A 27,007-nucleotide genomic window follows, 5' to 3' on the forward strand; every position below is an offset into this window, starting at 1 on the left:
TCAGATATAAAAAGTTTTTAAAAGCTTTTAGGAGTAAGATGATAATGTATTAGAAAGAAGATTTTATTTTATATAGATGTGGTTTTTTTTTTATCACAAAAGCTATCTGTGTGCATGGCAGAAAATTTGGGAGATGCAGAGAGCACAAAGCAGAAAGTGAAAATTATCCCATTAACAAGAAATAACCACCTAAATCCTCACTTCTTCTAGTTCTTTCTATACATATATAATTAGAAACTCACTTATTCTAAATACAAATTAGTATAATAATATTCTTTAATTTAAAAATTAATGATAAGTCATAAGTTATTATTAAATATTCTTTTACAATATAATTCTTAATGGTGGCTGAACAGTCTATTGTATGGACATTCTATAATTTATTTGGGCTGTTGTTTTTATATTATTATTACAAATAAGAGTTAACTGGGCATCCTTGTCTGCTTTTTGTATATCCATAATTATTTCATTAAGGTAAAGGAAAATCTATTAAAAATAAGGTACTTTGGGGGTGCCTGGGTGGTTTAGTCGGTTAAGCGGCCAGCTCTTGGTTTTAGCTCAGGTTATGATCTCACAGTTCGTGGGTTCGGGCCCCGTGCTGGGCTCTGTGCTGACAGTGTGGAGCCTTCTTGGGATTCTTTCTCTCTCCCTCTCTGTCTCAGCCCCTCCCCTGCTCACACACACACACACGCACTCTCTCTCTCTCTCTCTCAAAATAAATAAACTAAAAAACAAACTTAAAAATAGAGTACTTTTTAAAAGAAATGTTTTTATTATTTATTTTTGAGACAGAGAGAGACAGAGCATGAGCAGGGGAGAGGCAGAGAGAGAGGGAGACACAGAATCCAAAACAGGCTCCAGGCTCTGACTTGTCAGCACAGAGCCTATCGTGGGACCCGAACCCACAAACTGCAAGATCCTGACCTGAGCTGAAGTTGGACGCTTAACCAACTTGAGCCACCCAGGCACCCCCCAAAGAATAAAGTACTTGTTAATGCTATCATTTAATGTTGTTTTGAGATTCATAGACATTGCAAACATCTAGAAATGGCATAAAAGTTACAGACATTAGCTAAATTCTTGGAAAAAAGTAAAGGTATATTTCTATGCTATGTTTCATACCATTCATGATTCTGGATGGACTAAAGACTTAAATGTAAAGAAAAAAAAGTTCATAAAAATCCTAGAAGAAAATGCAGTTATCTGCATAATCTTTGGAAGACAGGTGTTTTTTAAGCATAGCATAAGCAACAAAGACAGCACATGGGAAAGACTAATTTAATTGCATAACTAAAGATGTCTGTATCTTAAAAACCAACATCATAAAGTGAAAAGGCAAATAATAAGGAAGAAAATATTATATATATGAATATCATAAACAAATATTCCTAATATTTAAAATATTCTTTCAAATCTATTTTTAAAAGTCCAAATAGTTCAATAGAAAAATGAGCAAATGACACAAATAGATAATTTACCAAAGAAATATAAGAGCCAACACGTGTATATAAAAAATTCAGTCTCAGTAATAATTAAAGACATGCAATGTAATCTAACAAGGCATCACTATCCCCTTAACAAATTAGCAAAGATTTTCCAGAAATTTCAGTGTTGGTAAGGACAGGGAACAGGAATTATAATGCACAGCTGATGAAAATGAAAATCTGTACAACCTTTCTGGAGCGTAATACATGCCTTTTTAAAAATGCAAACTCTTCAGTGCACCTGGGTGGCTCAGTCAGTTAAGCATCCAATTCTTGGTTTTGTCACAGGTCATGATTTCATGATTAGTGGGTTCAAGCCCTGCGTAGGGCTCTGTGTTGATAGCATGGAGCCTGCTTGGAATTCTAATAAATAAATAAATAAATAAATAAATAAATAAATAGACTTAAAAATTTTTGCAAAATCTTAGACCTTGCATTTCTGATTCCAGGAATTTAACCAAAGTGTTTGCTTAAGACTAATGTAGATAATTAAAAATCCCTGTACAGATTTTTACCACTGTATTGTTTTTAATAGTGATATTGAAAACAATGCCCAGTAGTAGGGGCTAAGTTATATCAAGGAATTTTTCTATATTTATACAATAGAATACAATTCTGCTGTTTGTGTCCTAAATTTATATTTTTTGAAATAGAAAGATATCCATAATATTGCTTTGAAAACAAAACCAGAAAAAGCCAGTTTACATCAGGGGATGATATATGTACTAATCCCATTATTGAGGGAAAAAATAATGAATCTGTATTTATGGAAAAAGGCTGGGAAAGAAATACACAGACCCGTTAATGGTTATCTTTGAGAACTGGAATTTCACACAATTTTTAATTTTCCTCTTTTTTGTCCATTTTCTAATTTTTATATAACAAAGGTATAAATTCATTATAAATTTATTTATTTTTATTAAAATTTTTTTTGATGTTTATTTATTTTTGAGAGAGAGACACACAGAGCATGCGTGGGGGAGGGGCAGAGAGAGAAAGGGAGGCACAGAATCCTGAGCAGGCTCCAGGCTCTGACTTGTCAGCACAGAGCCTATTGTGGGGCCCGAACCCACAAACTGCAAGATCCTGACCTGAGCTGAAGTTGGATGCTGAGCTGAAGCAGGCCCCAGGCTCTGACCTGTCAGCACAGAGCCCAACATGGGGCTCAAATTCATGAATTGCAAGATCATGACCTGAGCTGAAGTTGAGGTTGGAGACTTAACCGACTGAGTCACCCAGGCGCCCCTAAATTGGTTGTAAATTCAAAAAGAACACGCACACATTCTACCCCTTTAAAAAATCTCAAACAGAAACCCCAGTGATCTTGGAGCATTCAGATGAAAAAGGCTCTCATGTACATTGATGATATGCAAAAAAGTTGGCAAAACTTTCTAGAAAACCCTTTTGGCCAGATTTCTAAGAGCGACAAAAAATATCATATGCTTACACCAAGTCAGTTTGGTTTTAGGAAGTGATCCAAAAGAAATAAGATACATGCAGTGCTGTTTATAATGAGAAACTTTGAACCTAATGTCCAACAAAGGAGAATGACTAAATAAATTATGGAACCTATATGACAGACTCTTGTGCATATTCCCCGGGAAGCTTGGGGCTCAACAGAAGGCAGTCTAAGTGCATTTTCTTCCCCTGAGGTCTCAGCAAGGTCTGTCCAGCTTTAACAGCACAATGCTCTGTAAGTCTATAACTTACCTTCATAGAACTCATTCCCAAAGGTTCTTTGTTGGGGAAACTGTTTAAAACAGAACCTCAGCAAACTGCCCTCAAGTCCCTACTACAATGATGGTTCTAGACAATCCTCGATTAGTTGTCCCCTTGGGTCATCTCCCGGCTTTCTGGGACGTTCCCGCAGGTGGCTGTCTGTCAGTGGTGGGAAAGTGTTTCACAAAAGGCTTTCTGGTGGTGAGCTGATAATGATGCAGCATTAGCCAATATCCGTGGTGTAAATGCCCCATCATGGCTGATTCAAGCTGCCAACATGACATCACTGAACACAGAGTTGAGAAGAGACATGCGAAGCACAATGTTTCACAGTACTTTTACTGCACAGATAGATGTAAATAACCACACATACAGAAATAATAGTAAAATCTAGTAAATAATTAGGAAACTATGAATTCTGAGTATTACTTTTTTTTTTAAATAAAATAGTTCATTGTAAGCTTACAGAATTTAACTTTTGATACCAGCTGTGGTTAACAGCTGGCTCACATTGTTCTTGAGAATGTAACAGTTTGTTCTTGTGAGCTGCTGTGAGCACACCACTGCCAGGCTGTCCACTCTGCTTCATTGCCCTAGGACTTGTGGCCTCCAGCATACGTGCCCACCTCCTTCCATCTTTGTACAGAGTCCACCCCAGTCGACTGGCTGTGCAGGTGAAAGGGACAGTTTGGTCCCTTCCCTGCCTGGGGCCATTTCCCTCCTCCCCATCAGTGTCCCCACCACCACTATTGTCTCTGTTACCGCTTCCCACTCTCCTCTCTTCATTTATGATGTTCAGGGCTCTTGTGCTCAAGCTGAGAAAGGGCTAGGGGCACCTGGATGGCTCAGTCAGTTGAGAGTCCGACTTTCAGCTCAGGTCACAATCTCACGGTTTGTGGGTTCGAGCCCCGTGTCGGGCTCTGTGCTGACAGCTCAGAGCCTGGAGCCTGCTTTGATTCTGTGTGTGTGTGTCACTCTCTCTAACCCTCCCCTGCTTGCACTCTGTCTCTCTCTCTCTCTCTCTCAAAAATAAATAATAAACATTAAAATTTTTTTTTATTAAAAAAAAATTTTTTTTTAACGTTTATTTATTTTTGAGACAGAGAGAGACAGAGCATGAACAGGGGAGGGGCAGAGAGAGAGGGAGACACAGAATCTGAAACAGGCTCCAGGCTCCGAGCTGTCAGCATAGAGCCCGACGTGGGGCTTGAACTCACGGACCGTGAGATCATGACCTGAGCAGACGTCGGACGCTTAACCGACCAAGCCACCCAGGCGCCCCTAAAAAAATTTTTTTTTTAAAGATGAGGAAGGGCTTGCAGTTTTTCATTTATGTCTTGGTGGGAATAAGTTTAACTGATGGTTATTTCTTCTAGCAAGTAAGTGGGACTTGTAAGTAAAGCCTTACTTGTCATTCTGAAATTCCACTGACTGGGATTTGAATCACAACTTTCCTATTAACTCGCTTTGTGATCTTGGATCAGCTCAGTAACCTCTCTGACCCTTACTTCATCTCTCCATTGGGGAAAACAACAGTCTGCCCTTCACAGAGTTTTTATGAAGATTTAACATGATAGTGTATTTAGGGCATTTAGCACAGAGCCTGGCACCTCGTAACTGCTCAATAAATGGTACTAATATATTTTGTATTTTATTTTTACTGTTTTGGGATGAAGGTGATTTGGGCATATCAAATAATAGTGTAGAGAGGTATTTAGAAGAGGCAGACACCTCTGAAATTATACTTTCCTTTTCTTCTGCCAGGCAGTGCTCTTTCTTGTTTAAAAATAATACAGCTTTTGGGGTGCCTGGGTGGCTCAGTTGGTTAAGTGTCTGACCTCAGCTCAGGTCATGATGTTGTGGTCTGTGTGTTCGAGCCCCGCACTGGGCTCTGGGCTGACAGCTTGGAGTCTGGAGCCTGCTTCAGATTCTGTCTCCCTCTCTCTCTGCCCCTCCCCTGCTTATGCTCTGTCTCTCTCTCTCTTTCTCTCAAAAATAAATAAACATTAAAAAAAATTAAAAAAAATAATACAACTTTTTATTCTGATGCCATCACTCATGCAAAGTAGGCCAGCTGCACAATCTCAGGGTCATTTTTTTTTCTGAGGCCATTGATATTATTTAAAGATGATGATGATCATGTAGGTGGGAGTTATTTTTAAGTAATAAAATTAGAGAAGTGTAGAAAAATGCAGAATTCCCTTTTATAGATTTTTTTTCTTTTTCTTTTCCTCCTTCGCCCTCTTCCTCCACCCCATCCTCCACTTCTACTCTTCCTCTTCTGTCTTATTCCTCCTCCTCCTCTTTTTCTTCTTCTTTTTCTTCTACTCTTTTTCTCACTCAGTCTTAGACATTTTTATTTCTAGACTCTCAAGAAACATTTATTCTTTCAGGCTCCTGAGCTGATCTGAGAGTTTGTTAAGACTGTCAAAAGTTTGGAAATAACAGAAGTAAAACCAATAAATCACCAAAGTAGTAATTAGTAAAAGTTTACTGTGTACACACCAGAAAGACAGTTTGCAAACTGGAAGTACTGAAACCAAAACGTGGAATGAAGCTCAGGGATATATTGTTATAAAGCGGCTTTTTAAGTGAGAAAGCAGTGACAGTTTATTCTTCACAGTGATTACTTACAATGTTAGAATTTCCTTAAATGATAGGGAATTGGTCAGTGATTACAGCTCAAGTTTTGCTTATGATTTCCAGAGGCATAAGCAAGAAATGATCCAGGTCAAGTTTGTCTTGCAAAGTCAGTGAAATGGAACCTTGTTTGTATGACTAAATGGGTTTTATTTGCTCATGGAATTTTCAAGGCTGATCTCTGTTTGTTTTTGATTTTAATAGATTCTTTGATGCCAATCCTGTCCCTTTACACTCTGTTCCAAAGACACGTATGTTTACCCAGCTAGCATCAGACACGCTGCTATCATGGCCAGTGAGAAATTCTGACAAGCTAACCCTACAAATAAGCTGTGTCCCTTTGTGTAGTCACTTAGACTTCCAAAGCATTGGTTTCCTCATCTACAAAAGAGAAGTGACAAGTCTTGCCATGCTTCTGATACGGAGCTGTTGTGGGAATCTAATGAGATAGCGCATGTGACCGTGCCCTGTAAGTGGTAGAGCACAGAGCAAACACATGCTGGAAGTGACTTGTGTTTCTGACAACATATGCGCATAGAAGAGGCCACATGTCCTTCGCGCCCTCAATCTCTGCCATGGATCCATGATCCTCCTCCCCCCTTCCAGGGGCCGTTGAGCTGATGGGTCCCGACCACCTCAGCTTTAACTCACTTCTGAGATGAATTACCATTTTGTCACTTACTAGCTCTGTGACACTGGGCAAATGTCATAGAACCTTTCTGATTCCCAGTTTCCTCACCTGTAAACGTGCGTAACGATACCTTGCTGGGAGGATTGTTGCAAAGACTAAATGAATAATACATTCGAGGTGCTTAACAAAGGGGCAGACACTTGGGATGTGCTGCTCAGCAGCTCTTGCTGCTACTAAGTACCCCCATCTTCTTGAATGGTTACCTGTGGTTCAGCCCCCAGTGGACTCTCTGGCAGCCGGGCAGGTAGAATGGTATGCCACACTACCTCTGTATACTATCTCTGCAAGGCCTACTAGTCTCTGCCCTGCTTACAAAGATCAGATGTCTGGTTTGGCCAGGAAGTCAGGTGGTTGGAAAAGTACGAGGAGACAGGTGTCAGCGATGACACCCTTTCCCCTCATTCTTCTGTCAAGATTTGTTCTTTTCTCTCTAGGCACCTAGCTTACTCTCAGATAGCTGTCACTTAACTTGACAGAGACCTGAATAGCAGAAGGGCCCCATTCAAAACTGGGATGCTAGCTTTTCATGTTTCTTTCCACCTATCTCCCTCACCTATCCCGTCGTTATCCTATCTGTCCTTCAACTTAATTTTAGTTTATAGGTGACCAAATTGCTGCTTATCTTAAGGAGCTAACTTTTGCTCTTTCAGGGTTGCATGTATTTACCAGGAAGTACGATCAAGGAGATCGCCACAAACCCAGAAGAAGCGGGGAAGTTTGTCTTTGAAGTCATTCCAGGTAGGCAACCAAAGTGGGGATACAGGTACATTATATTCCCATCTTACTTCTGGATCCTAGAAGTCAAGGCTGAGTCTGTCAACTAGCTAACCAACCAACCTAGTAAGAATGCATAGTTATTCTGTATATAGTTAATGAACCTATACTAGTTCATTAGCCTGCAGGCAAACTAAGTGGGCACATACTTGTAAGCCTTTCGTCAGTGCACGCTTGCAGCCAGGTGTTCCCTAGGCCCTGGGACACTGCTCGGAAAAGTACATCATTCCCGCTCACTGAAAGGAGCTCGGTTTTGAAGCTGAGTGAGACACTAAAATTAATAGTTAAAATATGGGGCCCCTGGGTGGCTCAGTCGGTAAGCGCCCGTTTGGCTCAGGTCATGATCTCATGGTCTGTGGGTTCGAGCCCTGCCTCGGTCTCTGTGATGTCAGCTCAGAACCTGGAGCCTGCTTCGGATTCTGTGTCTCCCTCTCTCTCTCCCCCTCCCCTCCTCGCGCTGTCTCTGTTTCTGTCTCAAAAATAAACGTTAGGAAAAAAAAAGAATCAGAGATTTAAAAAAATAGTTAAAATATAAATTGAGTGATGTGAAACTGTCATTTTGGTAGGTCAAAAATGGTCTACAGTCAGTAGTCACATATGGTTCAACATGACCTAATAAGAAATGACAGCCCCAAATTACTGAGCACTTAATACATGTCAGGTGCTGAAATTCACCTATTGTGCGTGTTAGCAGCGCACTAGAGGGTGCTTTTTCCCAGGCTAGAGTTACCTTCCTCAAATACATCTGGGGCAAGGGGAGGCTGTCTTTGTCTCAAGGGGAATCCATGTTTGTGTGAGCCTAGCATGCAACTCTTCCTCTGAGGAGGAGGAGAGATGGATAAACCGTCAGATAAAAAAGCAAAGGAGTGCAGTTTGGAAAGGAGACCACCTGGGAAGAGCTGAACTTAAAAAAACAACTTGTTTTTCTTTGTTGTCTATAGTAATAGCCAGTTTTAGGATTGATTTCTACATTATAATTTCCTCTAGTTATCCCCCAAATACCAAACATTTACATGGCACTAACTCTGTATCAGTCACTATACCAAGTGTACCAAATATATTTCTGCTTCCCCCTGTCTCTTGCTCCTTTGCCGGCCCCAGCCCCACCGGGAACTCCAGAACTGCTGGTCTGGCTATGCAGCCAGGCTGACACAGCAGGGGAGGCTACGAGTCCCCTGAGTGGGCTCTCCTTCCCTTAACTGCCTCCTTACCACTCACACAAGGCAGCCGTGTGCATAAGAAATGACAAGGAAGCCAACATAGCAATGAGTTGAGAGTGCCTGGTCTGTAGCCATGCCACCCAGCTCCAAATCCTGGCCCTGCCACTTTCTATTTGTGTAACTGTGATCAAGTTATTTAATTTCTTCCTGCCTCTGTTTCTGTATCTGTGAAATGGGGACAATGATGATGACAGTGAGGGCTGATGAAAAGTATATTTGGCACACTGAGTATAGTGACTAATAGTGCCTTATAAATGTTTGTTATTTGAGAGATAACTAAAGGAAATTATAATGTAGAAATCAATCCTAAAATTGGCTATTACTATAGAAAACAAAGAAAAACAATTTTTTTTAAGTTCAGCTCTTCCTAGTTGGCCTCCTTCCCAATGGGCACTCCTTTGCTTTTTTATTGCATTGCATTGTATTGTATTGTATTGTATTGTATGTATGTATTTATTTATTTATTGTCAAGTTAGCTAACATACAGTGTATACAGTGTGCTCTTGGTTTTGGGAGTAGATTCCTGTAATTCATCGCTTACATACAACACCCAGTGCTCATCCCAACAAGTGGTCTCCTCAACGCCCATCACTCATTTCCCCCCTCCACTGCCCCCCCATCCCATCAATCTTCAGTTTGTTCTTCTCATTCAAGAGTCTCTTATGGTTTGCCTGCCTCACTGTTTGAAACGATTTTTTCCCCTTCCCTTCCCCCATGGTCCTGTGTAAGTTTCTCAAGTTCTAAAACATATGAGTGAAAACATATGATATCTGTCTTCCTCTGATTGACTTATTTCACTTAGCATAAGACCCTCCAGTTCCATCCACATTGTTGCAAATGGCAGGATTTCATTCTTTCTCATTGCCAAGTAGTATTCCATTGTATATATAAACCACTTTTCTTTTGCTTTTTAAAAAATTTTTTTTATTACATTTGTTTTTGAGAGACAGAGTGAAACAAAGTGAGAGTGGGGGAGGGGCAGAGAGAGAGGGAGACACAGAACCCGAAGCAGGCTCCAGGCTCTGAGCTGTCAGCACAGAGACTGACACAGGGCTCGAACCCACAAACTGTGAGATCATGACCTGAGCTGAAGTCGGATGCCTAACCGACTGAGCCACCCAGGCACCCTTCTCTTTTGCTTTTTTTTTATCTGAAGGTCTTCCCATCTCTCTTCCTCCTCAAAGGAAGAGTTTATTTTTTTTTTCAATCTCTCCTCTCTGAGAAACCCCGCTTCTTTTCCCACTAGTTTCTTCTAGTCCTAGGGCCCCTTTCCCAGAACAATGCGTGGGATGCAACCATCCATGGTAACATGTGTCCCAGAGCCTGAATTTTCTGTCAAGGGTAGCCCTACCAAGAGCTCTGGCTGCAAATTCGTGGTGGGCTTTGCACCAAAAGCCCAAAACCCTTGAAGATTGCTGTGCTAGGGTGGGAAGATCTAGCTTTTCATTATCAATTACACTTGCTGTGGTCTCCTGATATACATGCATCTGCACGTACACACATCTCATCAAAACAAACAATTCTAAGGCAATAATAAGGTAGGGAACCATTTTCCAGAAGGAGCCATGATTCTCAAGTCTTCACCCAACTTAAAGTGAGGCACCTTTTGTATTATGATGAAGAGAATGTTTAGTTCTTCTTTTTGTCCTGCTCTTATGCAGGATGATTTCAGGGGCCAGTGCTGGCATAGGAAATGGCCTTCCTACTCAGGGCCCTCTCTCTGTGATCACCAGTGTTAGTTGCACAAAGGCCATGGAGAAGACTTTCACTGTATTCATGCTATGGTTTTTTTGTTTGGGGAAGGCAAAAACTTAGGACAAGCTTCCCTCTCCCTACTTACCTCTAGCAGAATAAACTGTTCTCCTTCCACCCAAAGGAAGTCATCAGGGATAGAGAGAGTTATTCCTTCTGTTGCATTTAATTCTTATACTGCCTTGTGGGTTGTTACAACAAGTGTATTGAGTACCTGCTATGAACCAGGCACTATTGTAGGAATTGTGAATCCAGAAGAGAAGAAAACAGCCTACATGCAGATTACAGTCTGATGGGGAAGACTGACAACAAACCAAATAAATGAGTAAATGGAATAGTTTTTATGATGGAATAGCACAATGGAAAAAATTAAAGGAAAGAAAAAGAAAAAATTCTGATTGAGGTGGGGATGGTTGTGGTTCACTTATCATTTTGAACAGAGCAGGCACTCCAATGTGCCCAACATTAATTGTTCTGTAGGGCAACACGAGATTTTTGAATTCTCTTTGGTTTTGATCTCTTGAGCCTATCTAATATCATGGAGCTTCACCTTTTTTCACCCTTTGGGATCAGAATCCATCCTGTTATCAGGTCATCGGCTTTTTTGACCAGAAAGGTCAGTCCATGTAAGCCCTGGCCATTCAGGAGCATCCTGAGAGCTGGATGTATCTCAATGAAGTAGAGACAAAACTAATGACAAAACTAAAAGATCTCCCAGGAATCAAGGTAAACTGAAAAGGCATGTTTTTGATAACACAATAGAGTGGAGAATAGGTATTATGGTGGAGAAGAGTACCAGATAAATTTTGGCCAAGGTCAAATTGAAAGCAGTAAGGGCTAGTGGCAATTATTGGGAGAAAGACCAGGGGCCTTGACTTGAGTTTGGTGGTAACTTACTGGGTTCCAATGGGCAGGTCTCTTTGCATCTCTGGACTTGAGTTCCATTATCTGTAGAGTTGAAATGATACTAGAGCCCATTCTATTTCAAAGGGATATTGTGATTCTTACTGGATTCTTTACTTTTGCTCTGAACACTTTTTACTTCTCATTTTACTTCTGGAAACACCTAGCTCACAGGAATAGTCAGGGCCTCATGGACTGACTGTTCTGGCCAAAAGAGCTGATGACCCAATGATAAGATGGATTCAGAATCAGGTTGTCCCAAAGCATAAAAGAAGGTGGAGCTCAGTGATATTAAGACAGGCTTTGTAAGGAAACCAAAGGGAACTTGAAAGTCTTTTGTTGCCCTGCAAGAATATACAGGTTTGGGCACAACTGGGGTGCCAGGACAGGCTTTTTTTTTTTTTTTTGAGAGAAATGCCCTGACATTGTGAGAAGAATGGGTTGATGTTTACACAGACACTTTGAAATTTAATAGTATCCTGTAATTGAAAGAGGCTGCTGTTATGTTCTTATCCTTCCCAAGACCTATGTTTGAGGCTTTTCTGCCCCCTCACTTCTCCCTCTCTGTCCCAATTTTTCTTTTTGTCACTTTCCCTTTCTTTCTCTTGGTAGTCTCTCCTTGCTCCACCCCCTTGTCAATTCCACCACCCTTTTATGCATTTGGTAACAAGAACCCAGGAAACATTACATATGTCTGTGAATAATCATGGGTTTAAATTGAAAATTGTAAGGAAAGTCTTAATAAAATTCATTTGTCCATCAACTATCTATGGAGAATCTACCATGTGCAATGCCTTGTGTAGGCAGGAGAGTAGAAATTCTGGATAGGAAGCACTGATTTTGTGAGGAAGACACACATGTGCTCATTGTCTCTCCTTTCTGAGTTGCTGTTACCCTCCCCATCACAACAGCTGAGCTTATGAGTAGCTTAGGAAAATGTCTGTGATGGTGTGAAGGACTAAAGTCCATCTCATACAGGCTGAGCCTGTCTCCTCTAACTGACATTGCCCCTTGAACTTCCTCTTCCTTTCTGGGAGGAAATCGCTTCTGTCATCCATAGGAGCAGATCTCAGCCCAAGGCATCCCAGTTGCAAACCACTGGTGCTCAATAGTTTATCTATAGAATTAGAGTTTCAGGTGCATAGCTCTTCAGTTCCCTTGAGGATAAGTAGACAATGCTTTGTGTTGTTTGACTGGTTGTTTAATTGAACCAAGGAAGCAGCTGAAGTTTGGCTTCCCTTCACTTTCCTTGTCCTGGCCTCTTACCACTTGAAGACCTTCATTAGTGTTACTTCTTCCTCCAGCCTCATGGGACCAGAGTCGCACTGGACAGGACTCCTATGTCCTCATGGCCAGCTCTCAGGCGGAGATGGAGGAGTGGGTTAAATTCCTTAAGAGAGTCGCTGGCACACCCTCTGGAGGTAAGGACCCTGCAGGCTTGCCTGGGCAGGTGTCTGTGACATCTCAAAGATGGGGAGACCACCAGAGGACAACTCTGAGGCCACACTCATTGCCAAGCATCTAGCTTCCCACCCTCTGTGACCTCAGAGAGCCAACTCTAGATTAGCTGGACAGACTGCAGCCCTTTGTACCTCATCGGCAAATGTGTGTGATGCCCTGAAGCAGCCTTTTCTCCTCTCTGGGCTGCAGTGTTGTCATTTGTAAAATGGATGGGTTGGACCAGTTGACCCCAGTCCCCAGCAGCACCAACATTCCGAGGCACCATGATTCTGCCTGGTTATGGCCTTGTGGGGCCACAGAGGATGGATGGCAAGAGCTATGCTGAAAGCTAAGAGGAGATGATCAACACAGGACAGTTGAGTGGCTGGCCAGAGTAGGGGCGCTCAGACTGGGAGAGGTTCAGGAGATGCGTCCGGTCTCTCAGGTTCTCGGTGAATTCAGGGTGAGCACTTTTCTGGGTTCCATAACTCAGGTGTTTGAGTTTTCTGGGAAACCTGGTGTTGGGTCTGCACTAGAGGAAAAACCGCTGTGAAAAAAAAAAATCTGCAATTAACAAACAAGTGAATCCACTGTGTGTTTTTTCCTTTTATAAAAATATGAAGAACTGATACGGGTGATCTCCACTGACCACTTTCCTTCAACTTTTTAGGAATGCACTTATTTGTGTCAGCTCCAGGATAACTGTATATAATTGTTTATTGACTGTGCTGACTGTTATTCTGGAAATCATGGCAGTGGCGGGGGGGGGGGGCTCTTACAGCTCAAATATTAAATATTTATTGGATTGCCCAATGGTTTCTTTAAAAAAATTATGAGCACCGTAACAATTTTGTGGAAATCTGAAAAAATGGGAAAACAGTCACCCCTACAGCCAGCAGAGGAATTTTTACGTTTTCTATCCAGTTGGTATTCATATATACATTTCTGTTTTTCCCTCAGAATGACAAGCATGGAATATATACAATTTAATACCTTTTATTTTATAGCTAAAGGGGTTTTCCCATGTTGTTAGATACTCTTAATTAACTCATTCCAGGGATTATTTGGTTACAAAAAATAGAAATTTCATCCAATGATGTTCGGCAACAAAGAAGGATTTACTGGGTAGGTACAGTAGCTACTCAAAGAAACCAAGGGAGAAGTGGTAAGAGGGCTCAAGAGATTAGGGCCCAAGAACTGAACCATCAGCCCAGAACTTACCCTGTCAGTTTCTCTGGGGCCAATCAGCTTCGCATTCTGCTTTTCTCTGCCTGCCTGTTTTTGCGTCCTTAGCAGCGTTCTGGAACTTACTCCTGGCCCAATCCAGCTGTGCCAGCCCCAGCTTTCCTGTATCTCTCTCTTGAGCACAGCAGAGGCCGAGCTCAGCCTCCACCACCCCATTCCATACTCCTGAGAAGGAGGATCCATCTGGATGGCTGGGGGCAGGAGAGCACTTTAAGACTCAGGAGCTGGGGCAGGGAGGTGGTCCTGTAGCTGGTGATCTGCCCTGCTGGGCCTGGGAGAGAAGTTACTGATAGGACACCCAAACTCAAGAGTGCTTGCCATAGCCATCGTGAGCAGCCACATCGTATTACAAAAAGAATAGCCTCCTTTCAGTAACCATTTCCCAGTTCCCAAATACGGTGTTTTTTTACTGTGCTAATCAGTCCAAGATGAGGTTTTCATTTATGAAAGCTCTCTTGTATACCATTCAGCCTGGATAATCTTAGCTGTGACCCTCCTTATTGCCCCAGATTGTAAGACTGTGAGCCCCATCGACGTTTCCTGCTTTCTTCAGTCCAGTGCTTTAGGCAGCCTACATTGACAAGGGTAGTGGACATTGCCTAATTATGCACTTATTCTGAGTCAAAATGCTGTCTCTGTACTATAGCAATCTCTGTGCCTTATATGGTGCTGGGCTCAGCCTTACCATGATGAGCTGCTGTACTGAGTCCTAATCTACATGGGGATTTCTTCCTTACCCCACCTCAAAAGGCCACCACTTGAGAAGCAAGTCAAGCATAAATCCTGCAGTCAGGGGAAAGTCCAAGGGACGAGAAATAAGAGCACAGCGTATTTACTTATTCAGAGAACAGGATTTGTCTCTGACGTGGCATTTCGGATGTTTCTGAAGCCTCTCATGGAATCTGAATGCTAGATCTCAGGATGAGAAGGCATTTTAAGACTGAGGCCACGAGGCAAGCCAGACATTTGCTCTTCCTGTTTGTAAGTCAGGAAACCAGTGTCCTGAGAAAATAGATGATTAGTCCAAGGAGCCCAGCTGCCGAGGAGCGGGGCTGAGTCTCCTACCTCTGTAGGCAGCTCTTATCACAGGCTGGTCCCGCTTGTAAAGTGCCTCTGATCTGCGGTCCACTAGGTCTGCAGGGCATGCCCCCTGAAATATTGGGAAGTCACTGAGATGTGTTGCTGCTGCCTCTTTCCAGCCCTTCCTGAAGCTTTCTATGGCTTTCCCCACCCAGAACCTGCTCCCTTCTTACCATCTCCACTACCACCATCCTGGTTGACGTACCATTCTGTCTCGTCTGAATAACAGCAATGGTTCCCCAACTTCTTTTGCTCTTCCCCAAATACCCTAGGCATGTTCCTGCTTCAGGCACATTGCGGTTTGCTCTGTCTGGAATCCTCTTTCCCTAAGTAGCTGTGTGGTTTGGTACCTTGCTTTTTACAAGTCTTTGCTCAAACATTACCTCAGTGAACCTTCCCCCAATCATCCCATTTGACATCGAACCCCTTCCTTGCCCTACCCCCAGCCCTTACTATCTCTCTTTCCTGCTTAATTTTTCTCCTTAGTACTACCCTCTTATAACATGCTAAATATTTCACTCATTTGTTCATAGTTGGCCTCCCCTGGCTAGGAGGAAATCTTCAATCTACTTTGTAGGAATTTTTTTCTCTGGTTCATTCAGTGCGGTATCCCAGAATCTAAACAGTGCCTGGCACAGTAGATGCGAAGGAACGGCCTTCTCTTCCCATGCTGGTACTATGTTCTACTCCCATTGGCTCTCTTCTTTGCTAAATGACCATGTGGGAAATTATTTGGTCAATGGGTTGCTGCCTCTAGAATGATCTCCTCCGAGTGTGGTAATGGTGAGCTTTGGTGAAACTCTTCATGGTTTGTAGACCCCTTAGAGAATCTGATAAAAGTTATAGAAACTCTCCCTGGAAAAATGTTCAGACAGAATAATTTTGTGTTCAACTGCATCGACTGCAGATGCCTGTAGTCCATTTGTATGACCTGGATAATGGGTCCAAACTGTTCTAGAAGTCACTCTAGTAACAATTTTGCAGAGCTAAGACCCTTTTTGCCTCAGTCTCTTTCTGGCTCCCTTTCTCCCTTGACAAGAGAAATGGCCCACATAGTTCCCACGGCACATCCAACTTTTCCCCCTTGGCTCCTCCTGTCTCATAGCTGGCTCTGAACATTCCTCTCACTTTGTCCCATTCTGTGACCAATTCTAGTGTATTTCTCCACACGTCCCAGAAATTCTTGGACACCAGCTGGATGTCCTACAATTTAACTAAACTCTGACGCTATCTACCTAGAGATAACATCAGATTCCACATCCTAAGGGCTCAGTCCTGCAGGACGTGTCCCCTTCCACGCATTTCAGGTGCCAAATTCAAGTCCAGATGGTCACTTGTACTTCTGACCCAAAGCTGTAGATTGGAGGTTCCAATGATCCCCTCTTTGGGGTCAATTAATTTGCTAGAGGGGCTCACAGAATTGAGGAAACCAGTTTACTTATTAGGGCATCAGTTTATGATAAAAGGATATAACTCAGAACAGCCACATGGAGATGTGCAGTGAAGGCCGTCTGCAGGAGTACCACTCTTCTCCAAATCTCCACATAGCATCAACCCAGAAATTGTCCAAACCCCATCCTTTTGGGTTTTTATGGAGGCTTTACTGCATCTGTATGATTGATTAAATCATGGGCCATTAGTGATTGAACTCAATCTCCAGCACCTCACCCCTCCCTGGAGATCAGGGGGTGGGACTGAATGTTCTAAGCTAGGAATCACTAAGTTGGTTCCACTAGTCAATTAGTCCCTTATCTTAGGTGCTTTTCAAAACTCACCTCATTAATGTAATAAAAGATACCTTTATCTCTCTCATCACAGGAAATTCCAAGAGTTTTAGTTAGGAGTTCTGTGCCAGGAAATGGGTGAAAGACCAAAAATACATTTCTTATTATAAATCACCATGGAAAGCACCACCTTGGTGTACCTTGCTTTTCCAGCCTTTTCCTTCGTAGCCAGCCAGTTTATCTCTTTTTCCCCCCACTATTCTTTCCAAAGGACCTGACTGGAAAAGTTAGATTAATTTTTTCCCATAAGTTCTGGATGTAATTCCAAGTTTTCCTGATTTAAGTAGAAGAAAGGGAAGAGAGGTGATCACATCTGGACTTCTAGTGACTTGTCCCCTGGCTCACAGCTTCCCCCTTTTCTATAAACCACCTCCTCCCTGAGTAGGAGGGCTCTGTCCTTCCAGGATCCCCCACACTGAAACCAGGTGTCTGTCCCACTCCCAGGGAGCAGGCAGGCCACATTGCAAACTGCTGTTTAGTGGGAACCTGCTTTGCTCTCTTGCTCTGGAGGCTGGCCTCTCCGTCTTTTTCTCAGGCTACTGCTAGGTATATAAGCACTGCACTGAATTGTGCCTAGCTATTCTCTGACCAACCCGGTTGTAAGACCTGGGGCAAGTCCCATGTTTTAAGCATCTTTGTGTGTTTGCCAACACTAAGCATAGAGTATATAAACATTGTGCTTTTACATGCCGTGGGTTCCTTTCCTTCTTCTCATTTCTTAAGTTGTCTGCATCCTTCAGAGCATGATTTCACAATCTACAGCAGGGTTTAGCCTGTGGGAGTGTGGTATCTCTGTGATTCATTGTTTTTCCAGGTATTCTGATTCTTTTTCTTTCAGCTAGAGCTAAACTGGTAGTTACCAAGGATGATTTTTACTTATTTTTGGTAATCCCCCTCTCCCCAGATCCTAACACAAGACACAAGCCAGTTATTTATTTATCCATTTACTCAACAAATATTTATTGAGCATGTGTCTTGTGCCAAGCACTGTGCTAGCCCTGGGGGTACAACAGTGAGAAAAAGACTAAGTCCCCTCTCTCGAGGAGCTCACAGTCTAATAGAAGACACAGAAATGAATCAACCCCCAAACCATAATGTTACAACTGTGAAAAGTACCATGAAGGAAGAACATATAATGCACAGTGGGGGGAAAATGTCTTTGTCAAGAAGTTCAGGGAAGCTTCCCTGAACTAGTGATGATTAAGCTTAAATCTGAAGGGTCAGTGGAGGCTAAGTAGACAGAGGAGGGGAAAGAGGAACAATATATTCCTCAGTCAGAGGAATCGCATATACCAAGGTCCTGTGACAGAAAGGAGAACAGACTCTAGAGTAAGAGGAAGGTGAAAACAGTGAATATAGCTTGCTAACGATGTTGGTCTTCATCCTAAGGTGGCTTAGAGGAGGGTGGTGGTGGTGAAGATGGAGAGAAGTGAGCAGGTTTGTACAATGTTTCAGAGGTGACATTGCCATGACATGGGAGTGAATTTGACATGGAAGGTGAATGTGGTGTCAGTCAAGTCCTTTGTTCCCAGCCTATGGGTGAATGGAGGGATGAACATTTGGCTGGCAGCATCCTGGCATTACTCCTCCTGGCAACCCTTCCCTGCCCCCGCCTGTCCCTTCATGATGCTAAGAGTCCATTTCAAGTCTCCTGGGTATGTCTGGCAGGGTTGCTGCACTATTTGCTAAAATCTCCTCAACGAGAGGGGGGCAATCATCTCAGTTTGCCCAACAACCCACCTCCAAGATCATTCTTTCTGAAGGCTTGACTGAGCACATGCAACTCTGAAAGCACATGCACTCAGAGAAGAGTGGGCTGGCTTCATCAACACTAAGTGAAATCCTGTGTTCCTGCCAGACACTTTGATATATGGAGCAATGCTGGTAAGGGCTTGTGTGGGGGATTTTTTTTTTTTTTAACCCACCTACACGGTGTCCCTTGAATGGCAGTTGACAATTAGCTGCTAAGTAAAAGGAGGCACTTATTTTTATTGCGGGCCCTGACAGCTTTATGTTCACTCTTTAAAAGCCAAGACTCATGTGTGTAAAGGTGAGTGGGGAGGGGAAGTGGTGTGGGAAGGAGGAAGGGAGGGCCAGGGGCAGGTGCCGACAGATCCCATGATTTCCTGGAGTCAGAACCTGAGCAGTATTTACAAGCATGTGCTGATCTGGAAGCGAGAGAAGATGGTTCTTCCAGGTTGGAGAGGAGGGAAGGCGTGAGGCTGGCTCTGCAGAGACTGTGATTCCTTGGCCCCCACCATGCCTCATATTCTTAGGATGCCGCGGTGGGACTCGGGCTGTGGCTTTTCTGCCCTGGCCCTGCTCTTTTGCTGGAATTTCAGGAAGAAAACACCCAAGCACCGAAAGAAAGGTATTTCGTCCCTATTTTGTGATTCAATTTTTCCACCAAAAGAAACTTGCCCAGCTCCCCTTCCCTCTCCTGCAGAGATGGGGATGGTCCTGGAACTGAGCCCCTGGGAGGCAGGTATCAGTTCCGGGCCAGTGGGAAAGGGGGGCAGGGGTGGGGCGGGCCCTTCTGGGCACCTGGGCTGGACCAGAGGCAGGGTAGGGGGAGGAGCTCTTGTCCTGAAACTAGGAGCATCTGTGTGATCAGAAAGGGAGGATGAGGTTAGAAAGGAGGTGACAGCTAATCCTTCCACTTTCACTTCCCTAAAGCAGTTCAGTGTCCTGGGGCTGCCTAGCAAATCTGAGGAGGGGGCTTAGAAGTAAAGGGTGGAGGATGCCCATGAGCAGAGATTAGGCAGCCCCCTATGCCTTTCTTCTTCCCCTTGAGACGTAGTGATGTCTGAAGCTTCACCTAAACAGTTGTATTCCACTGGCTTTAAACAAGAGAAATTAAAGTGTTGAATTTAGAATCACAAGGCAAATATGACAGTGGACAAATTCCTAACCTAAGTCTCAATTTATCAGTCTGCAAAATGGAACAATAATATCTATTTTGTAGGGCTCTTCTGAGGACTAAACAAGAGCACACATGAAAACTTTTAGGGCACATAAAATTAGTGTAATTAATCAAATGTATTAATAATTATTACATTATATATTATAATTAATCAATTAAGATTTGTACCTATGAAGGTGGCAATGCCTCTATTAATAGTGACTGGTCCAGAGTGAGGAGGTGTTCTGAGTAAATGACTTGCTGGCCAAGGGCAGGAAGAGCAGGGGCACCAGTTCCCTGAAGGAGTGGGTGCAGCCTGGGAGGCATGGCGCCGATGATGGGGGAGCCTGGGGTGGAGAATGGTCTCCAAAGACCTCCCACACCACTGTCTGCTGTCTTCCTCCTTCCCTAGTTCCCTTGGGGTCTAAGCCTTTTCATGTCCACCCAGGATCAGAAGGGGTGATCAGGACTGAGAAGTCAGAGGTACGTGCAACTCAGGATTGGGTCTTTGGAGTTCCAGGGAGGTACTCCAAACTCCTCATATGTGATCTGAGATGGAGATTGACAAAGCCTGATTGAGACAAACTAAAGAAAATCAGGATGCTCTTTCTCTCCTGTTGGTCCTGCTGTCTCTGCAGCCCATAGCGCCCATTTCTTGTTGGAGGGAATAGCTCTGACTAATTTCCAGGCTGGAGGTATGCAGTTTGGTGTCTTCATTGTATGGGTAACATGAAAGCAGTGGGTGTGCTAAAGAGCACGTGAGAATGGGGGAAGGAAGTTCTGGGACACTCCAATGTTTAGAGGTCAGGGAGAAAAGGAAGAATCATCTGAGGAGACTGAGGAAGCATGGCCCATGAGACAAATTGAGAACCAAGTGGGAGTGCCAAAAGCCATGTGAAAAGTGTCTCAATAAGGGGTGATTTTCTGTGTCACATGGTGCTGATAGAGCAGTTCTGAGGAAGACTGAGAATTTGAGTCCTAGATTTTAAAAACATAAAGGCCACTGATCTCCTTGACCAGAACAAGTTTGGAGAAGTGCTGATCAGAGTACTTTCAGGAGAGAAGGGGCGGAGGACAAGAGGAATGGCAGACAGCCGATGACAGCTCTTCGAGGACTGGCCCATCATGTGCCAGGCTCTGTGCCAGGACATAAAAATAGATGGTGAACCAGACAGGCTGTCTGCCTTTGAGGAGCTCATAGTCCAGTGGAAGAGAGACATGTTTAAAACTAAGCTACATGAGAAGTAGCTCTGTGTGCACAGAAGAGAGAGGGATCGGTTCCCTCTGAGGAGAAGACAGTTGGAAATTCTGCTGCAGGAAGATCAGGTTTCAAGGTGAGGAGAAGGAAGGGTATTAGCTCCAGAGTTTGCAAAAGCAAAGACCTTTCTTCATTCCTTCTATAATAATCTCCAGTTACCCAAGAGGCAGGTACTCAGTCTGTATTTGCCGAATGATTTTGTGAATTCCAGTGGAAGGAATTTGCAAGAAACAGACTTGCAAAAGCAACCATCACAATAATTTTGACAGTAGCAGCGAGGACAGAGAAGAGATGGTTTAATTTAGAAAGTGCTGATCTGGGGCACCTGGGTGTCTCAGTCTTTTGAGACTTTGGCTCAGGTCATGATCTCACAGTTCGTGAGTTCGAGCCCTGCAAAGGGCTCACTGCTGTCAGTCCAGAGCCCGCTTTGGATCCTCTGTCCCCCTCTCTCTTTACCCCTCCCCTGCTCATGCTCTCTTTCTCAAAAATAAATAAAACATAAAAAAAGAAAAGAAAGTGCTAATCTGTTTGGAGGGAAAAAGAGGATATTGCAGATAATCCCGACACTCACACTTTTGCTGATGGGGTTTGTCAAGTGCAGGTACCTTGTGTTAATGGTTTTGTATTATCCATGACTAGGAAAGTGCCTGATGCTTGAGTGCTTGACTGACTGAATGCTATTGTCTGGGAAGAAGGCTCCAGGAGAAGCAGTAATTTGGGAGTGTTGGGGGTGGGACAAGAGTGAGACTGGAGAAGACACTGGGAGAACTGCCATTAGATGTTGAATGAGGAAGGATAGATAGATAGATGATAGATAGATAGATAGATAGATAGAAGATAGGTAGGTCTGGCCCAGACATGTGGATTTACAAGTTACCAATTTGTAGGTGATATCCAAATGTATGGAATCATATGACCTTCCTCAAAAAGAATGTCTAGAGGGAGGGGACAGCTAAGCTGGAATGTCAGGAAGTGACACAGGAAAGGAGCAGGTGGAGGAAGGAGCACAGGAAAGGAGATTGCAGAGGAACCAGGAGGCAAATGGGAATAGAATGAGAACGATGATTTTGTCATCATGTCGGGAGAAATTCATGAGGAGAAAGGAGAATCAATACCATCATGAGTCTTCAGGGAAGACCAGTGGGGTGTGGAATGAGCATAGGCCATGTCTGGCGATTAGAAAGGCGTTGGAAATTTTATCGAGTGGATTGGGTGGAAAGATGCAAACTGGTGAAACTAGACTGGATGGGTTGAGAGGTGGAGAGTTTGATAAGCAAAGAAGTAGAGCCTGTGAGCATGGAAGTAGACATGTTCTTAGGAGTGTCCTGATGAAGAGAAGGAAGGCAAATAGTGGTTGTTTGAGAGCTAGGGTAGGAGGTTATTGTTTGATAAATTGGCAGACTTAGACTCACCTGGGCTCTTTCAACTAAAAAGAGAAATATTTAAGATACAAAAGAGAGGGAGTGAAGTCCTAGAAGAGCTGCAAAGGGATGGAACCCACAGGTCAAAAAAGCATCATTTTAGATGAAAGCACAGGGTCCTTTTCTTCCTTTGAGAGAAAACAGACAGAGGAGGAGGGACAGGAAGGGCAGGGATTGGGGATAAGAGAGTTCATTGATGATTTCCTCCACTTGAGGAGAGAAGGAAAAGAGGAGACCAGGTCACCTGCTGAGACACAGAGGGAAAAGGAGTGGGTGGTGAGAGCAAGAGGAGTGGGGGAGATTTGGAACCAAGGTCTTCTGATTGGGAATAAAAGCCTCCGTGATATGGAATGCTGTGTTCCCTTGGGGCTCTTGGTGACCTGGTGAAGGTGTGGAGGGGGTACTAGGAGTCCACAGAGCAGAGATGATGGAGGAGAAAGGGGGGATTGGGAAGTGGGTTTACTGGTGAGAGTGGTATTACAATGACTGACTGTGGGGCCTGGGAGGGATGAAGGAGGAGCACAGGACAAGGCTGAGAGGCTGGGATGGGGAGAAAAGTTACAGGACTTGCTACCGAGAGGATTCCAGGTCACCTGCAAAATGGAGCATTTGCCTTGGGACCTCAGGAATGGGGCTCCCATCTGACTGCTCTGACATCTCCATGCAAATCCCCACATTGTGTTGGAATATCTCTCCCTGTCAGGGTACAAGGGGCCCCTTGAGCCTAAGTCTTCAACTGCTCAGAAACACATCTGCCTCCCCCCTTGAGATGCTCCTCAAGGGAATTTTACAAATGCCTTGTGGCCTATGTTTTAAGTCAGATTGTTTCAAACTTTTCCTTCCAAGTGTCTATCCAGCTCCTTTCACAGACATATAGGAACCAAATTCTACATTGTTACTGCCATTGTCTAATTGTTTCTCATTATTTTGCATGTGGTCATTTCATTTTCATAGCTCGAGTGTAACTTAATTGAAAGCAAGAACCATATCCTATGTTCTCTTGTCTGTATTACCTATTCCACATGAGCTGCTGCTGGCACTCAAGAAATGTTAGTGTGAAGCTGAATTCTCCCACTGAGGAGGTCTCTACCAGAGCTTACTCTAAAGAAATGCCAAACTTATCATTAATCATGGAAAGCACTTGCTTAAAGATGAAATAATTCTTTAAGTAATTCAGCAAAATGTGCTACCTACCTTGTGCCAGGCCCTGTGCTGAACACTGGGGTTGAATAGAGAGCACCCCCATATTTCCAGCTCTGGGGAGCCTAGTCTTGCAGAGGGTGTGGGTACCTATAGATAATTACAGTATGGTGTCGAAAGGGATTGGGGTATTTGAGAAAGAATACAGGTGCACAAAGTAGGGACAGAATCTCTCAGGCTGGGGTCAAGGAGAGCTTGGCAGACATGATGGTATTTGAGCCAGGCCAAGGAAGACAAATGGAATTCCAGCAGACAAGGAAGGAGACATGCACAGACTGGGCAATGAGAAGACCATCCAACGGTTTTGGGAACATCAGGGTGAGGTGCCTGTGGGGGCACGACAGGAAGTCAGGCTGGAAAGGTAGGCGGGGGCTAGACCAAATGCGAAACTAAGGAATGCCAGCCCCAACTTTCAAACTGCAGCCACAGAAATATTTAATCAAACAGTGTCACTGAAACGCAATAAGTAAAACAGACAACAGCCCAGCAGATGTGGTTGGGAGTAGGAAATACAGGGACCACTCCCATGCTCAGCTCCTCCCAGATCCACTGCTCTCACCTCCCAGCATCTGAGGGTCTGCAGAAGAAGCCCCTAGGACTTTGAGGAGTAATTTAGAAAATGCTACCGTGGCAATTGGGGAAGAAGTGGGTGACAAAAACAGGGAGCGTGCTTAGGGAAATTGGAGACGGTTTAGAAAGGTAGGCAGCAGGAGGGCTTTGAACATGTCAGAAGAGAACACCACAGCTGTCATAGGTGAGAGAATAGTCCAGCCTGGCTTAGGGCAATGGGTGGGAGTGCAGAGGACACGGCAGATTCACGAGCTCAGTATAGCTCTGTACAGGTGAAATCCACGTTAGAGACTGGATACAGGGGACCAACCAGAGAGCGAACCATGGGGAACACCAAAGGACTCTGGGAAGCAGTGTCCTGGGAATTGAAGTGGTCAGTGTAACCAGGTCCTAATTATGACAGAGGGAAAATCAGGCAGGACAGAGCTGAAGCCATGACCTGTCTTCTGAGCCTCCAGGAACCAAAGGGAATAGGGGCCTGGTGGGAGAATGGGTAGCCAACGATTGTCCTGATTTAAAAACTAACCTTGTTATACCGCTGGGGTGGGGAAATTATAGAGCCAGTACTGACAGGGCTGGGGTGGAGCTGGTCCACACATGCTTTGCTGGAGGCAGTGTAATTTGGAAAAATATTTTTGGACAACAATTTGCATACCACTGAGTCATAAAAATGTTCAAAACACTTGACCTAGTAATTCAACTTGTGAGAATTTGCCCTAAGGAAATAGTTCAAAAGAATGAAAAGCCTGTGATCACCTATCCAAATGTTAATTAATTAATTAAGCAATTAATTAGAAATTATACATTGTGCTGAATACATTCCAGGAACTCTGCTCGGTGGATAAGCATGTTCACTGTAGCTGTTTTGAAAATAGTAAAACATAATAAACAATCTATATTATTAAGAATGCCACAATGGTTTAATAGGGTATGAGACATCCGTGTGATAGACTTATTTTTTAATGCTGTATGACACAAGCAGAATTCAAAACTGCCTGCTTGCTGCCATAGTTAAGAGTACATTCTCTTGAGTTTACTGCCTGGGCTTGAATTCTGACTACTGTGCCCTGGCACCTGACCTTGGCAAGTTCACCAGTGCCTCTAAGGCTCAGTGTCTTTAATGGCAAGGTGAGTATAACAATTCTACTACCTCGTGGGGTTGCTGTTAAGATGAAATGAGAACAGGTGTGCAAAGTGCTTAGCACAATTTCTAGCAGACAACAGGTATTCAGTAAAAGCGAGTTGTTATTTTGAATATGTAAAACTGTGGGTCAAGAGAAAAAGACTTCCAGAGACTCTCCCAAATTTGTAGCTCCAGGAAATATTATGGATGGCTTGTCTCCTATATTTCGTTTAGTATCATTGCGCTAAAACTTTTGAGGTTATACACAACACTGGCAAATCTAGAAATAGGCAAAGAAAGCACTTTGACCTATCATTTCATCCAATGGAAGTCAGAATGATGGGAACATCCTGTTTTTCTCTTTCTAGCTGTGTTTGGCCAGCGTTTGGATGAGACCGTGGCCTATGAGCAGAAATTTGGCCCCCACCTGGTGCCCATCCTGGTGGAGAAGTGTGCGGAGTTCATCCTCCAGCACGGCCTGAATGAAGAGGGCATCTTCCGACTGCCTGGGCAGGACAACCTGGTGAAGCAGCTCAGAGACGCTTTTGATGCCGGGGAGCGGCCCTCCTTTGACAGGTACCCTGTCCTCACCATGTCTTCCCCCTGCCATATGTGGGTAGGAGGACCTCTCTCTACCGGCTGAGCTACCGGACTCACACAGAAGTTTCCAAGGCCCTGGCTTGCAACAAAGAGAGCTTTTTATTTTGCTGGCGACTTACGTGAGGAATGAAGTGAACTAGAAGTAGGGCCTTGCTGAGCAGTCAAGAGATGTTTAGGATGTAGGGGAGGCCGGGAGGATGATGGGACCTAGCTTAAGGCCTACACCACTGGGCAGGTGAGGAACGTTGAAGAGTGAGCAGACTGTACAAACAGACTCAGTGTGGTAGAGAACGTAGCACACCTATACCCGAGGGCTCCGATGCTCTCAGCTTTCCAGAAATGGCCAGAAGCAGCACTTCTTGTCAGGTTGGGAGACCATAAGTAATGTGCGGCTCTGAACTTAGTTCTGAGCCTTTTTGGAGAGAGTACATACTGATATCGTGGCAGCCTGGCGTCTTCTTAGGTCTCCCCCATGGAGGTTGCCCAGGTTTGGTTGGGGAATATCAGTTGTGGTGACATTTCTTCTCACCATCGCCTACCTGCCCCACCGCCTCCAGCTACCCAGGCGAGGTTTTCGGCTCTGCCACAGTCAGCTAGTACAGCACCCACGTCGACATTGTACACACTCTCTGCCTATTGTGCAATATTTGCCTCGGTTGCCTGTGCGCGCTTGTCCCGCTGGCAAGAAAGAGCCATTGTTCTTTCCAAATCAGCAGCCCATAAATCAAGATTTGGCAAGGCAGGCCCAAACTCTGTCCAGTTTCCAAAGGTTGAAATTCCCCAAGGGGTTATTTAGGACCTAGGAATAGGGGTGATCCTGGGAAAATCATGAACAGCTAAGTGCCATTAGTCCCCTCTCCCCACATCCACCCCAGTCACCAGCAATGCCCATTCTCCCTGTGAAGCATCTCTGATACCTTCTGTTCACTCCAATCTCACCGCCACTGTCTGAGTTTGGGCCACAGCGTGTCTGTCTTTACTGCCTTCGGCATGCAGTAGGTTAACTCACCAAGGGTGCTTTATTTTTACAGGAAAGCAACGGGTGGAGTTGTTACTGGAACTACAGCAGGTTACGGGCATCAAATTTACAGACCTCTCAGCAGCACTATAAATTGCATTTCATTATCAGGCACCTGATCATTTAAGCTCACCACTTTTTTATATTCAGTTTCCTTCTTATGTTTTTAATTAGCTTTGAGTT

At 43.9% G+C, this 27,007-nt stretch overlaps 1 protein-coding gene across 6 annotated transcripts in view; it reads left to right on the forward strand.

Annotated features, from left to right (window-relative positions):
• Positions 1-27,007, forward strand: part of ARHGAP25 (Rho GTPase activating protein 25) — an 89,738-nt gene that overhangs the window by 44,444 nt on the left and 18,287 nt on the right. For 2 of the 6 annotated variants that reach the window (XM_042981606.1, XM_007083387.3), the window contains 3 exons: positions 7,185-7,272; positions 12,488-12,604; positions 25,575-25,782. In XM_042981606.1, coding sequence (XP_042837540.1) covers positions 7,185-7,272; positions 12,488-12,604; positions 25,575-25,782 — 413 coding nt within the window. Of the gene's footprint in view, positions 1-7,184; positions 7,273-12,487; positions 12,605-12,877; positions 18,617-18,770; positions 18,783-18,804; positions 19,104-25,574; positions 25,783-27,007 lie in introns of those variants that run through there. The other 4 variants (XM_042981608.1, XM_042981609.1, XM_007083388.3 and 1 more) reach the window with 4 other exon arrangements.

The sequence above is a fragment of the Panthera tigris genome, chromosome A3, assembly GCF_018350195.1.
Source record: "Panthera tigris isolate Pti1 chromosome A3, P.tigris_Pti1_mat1.1, whole genome shotgun sequence".
Lineage (NCBI taxonomy): Eukaryota > Metazoa > Chordata > Mammalia > Carnivora > Felidae > Panthera > Panthera tigris.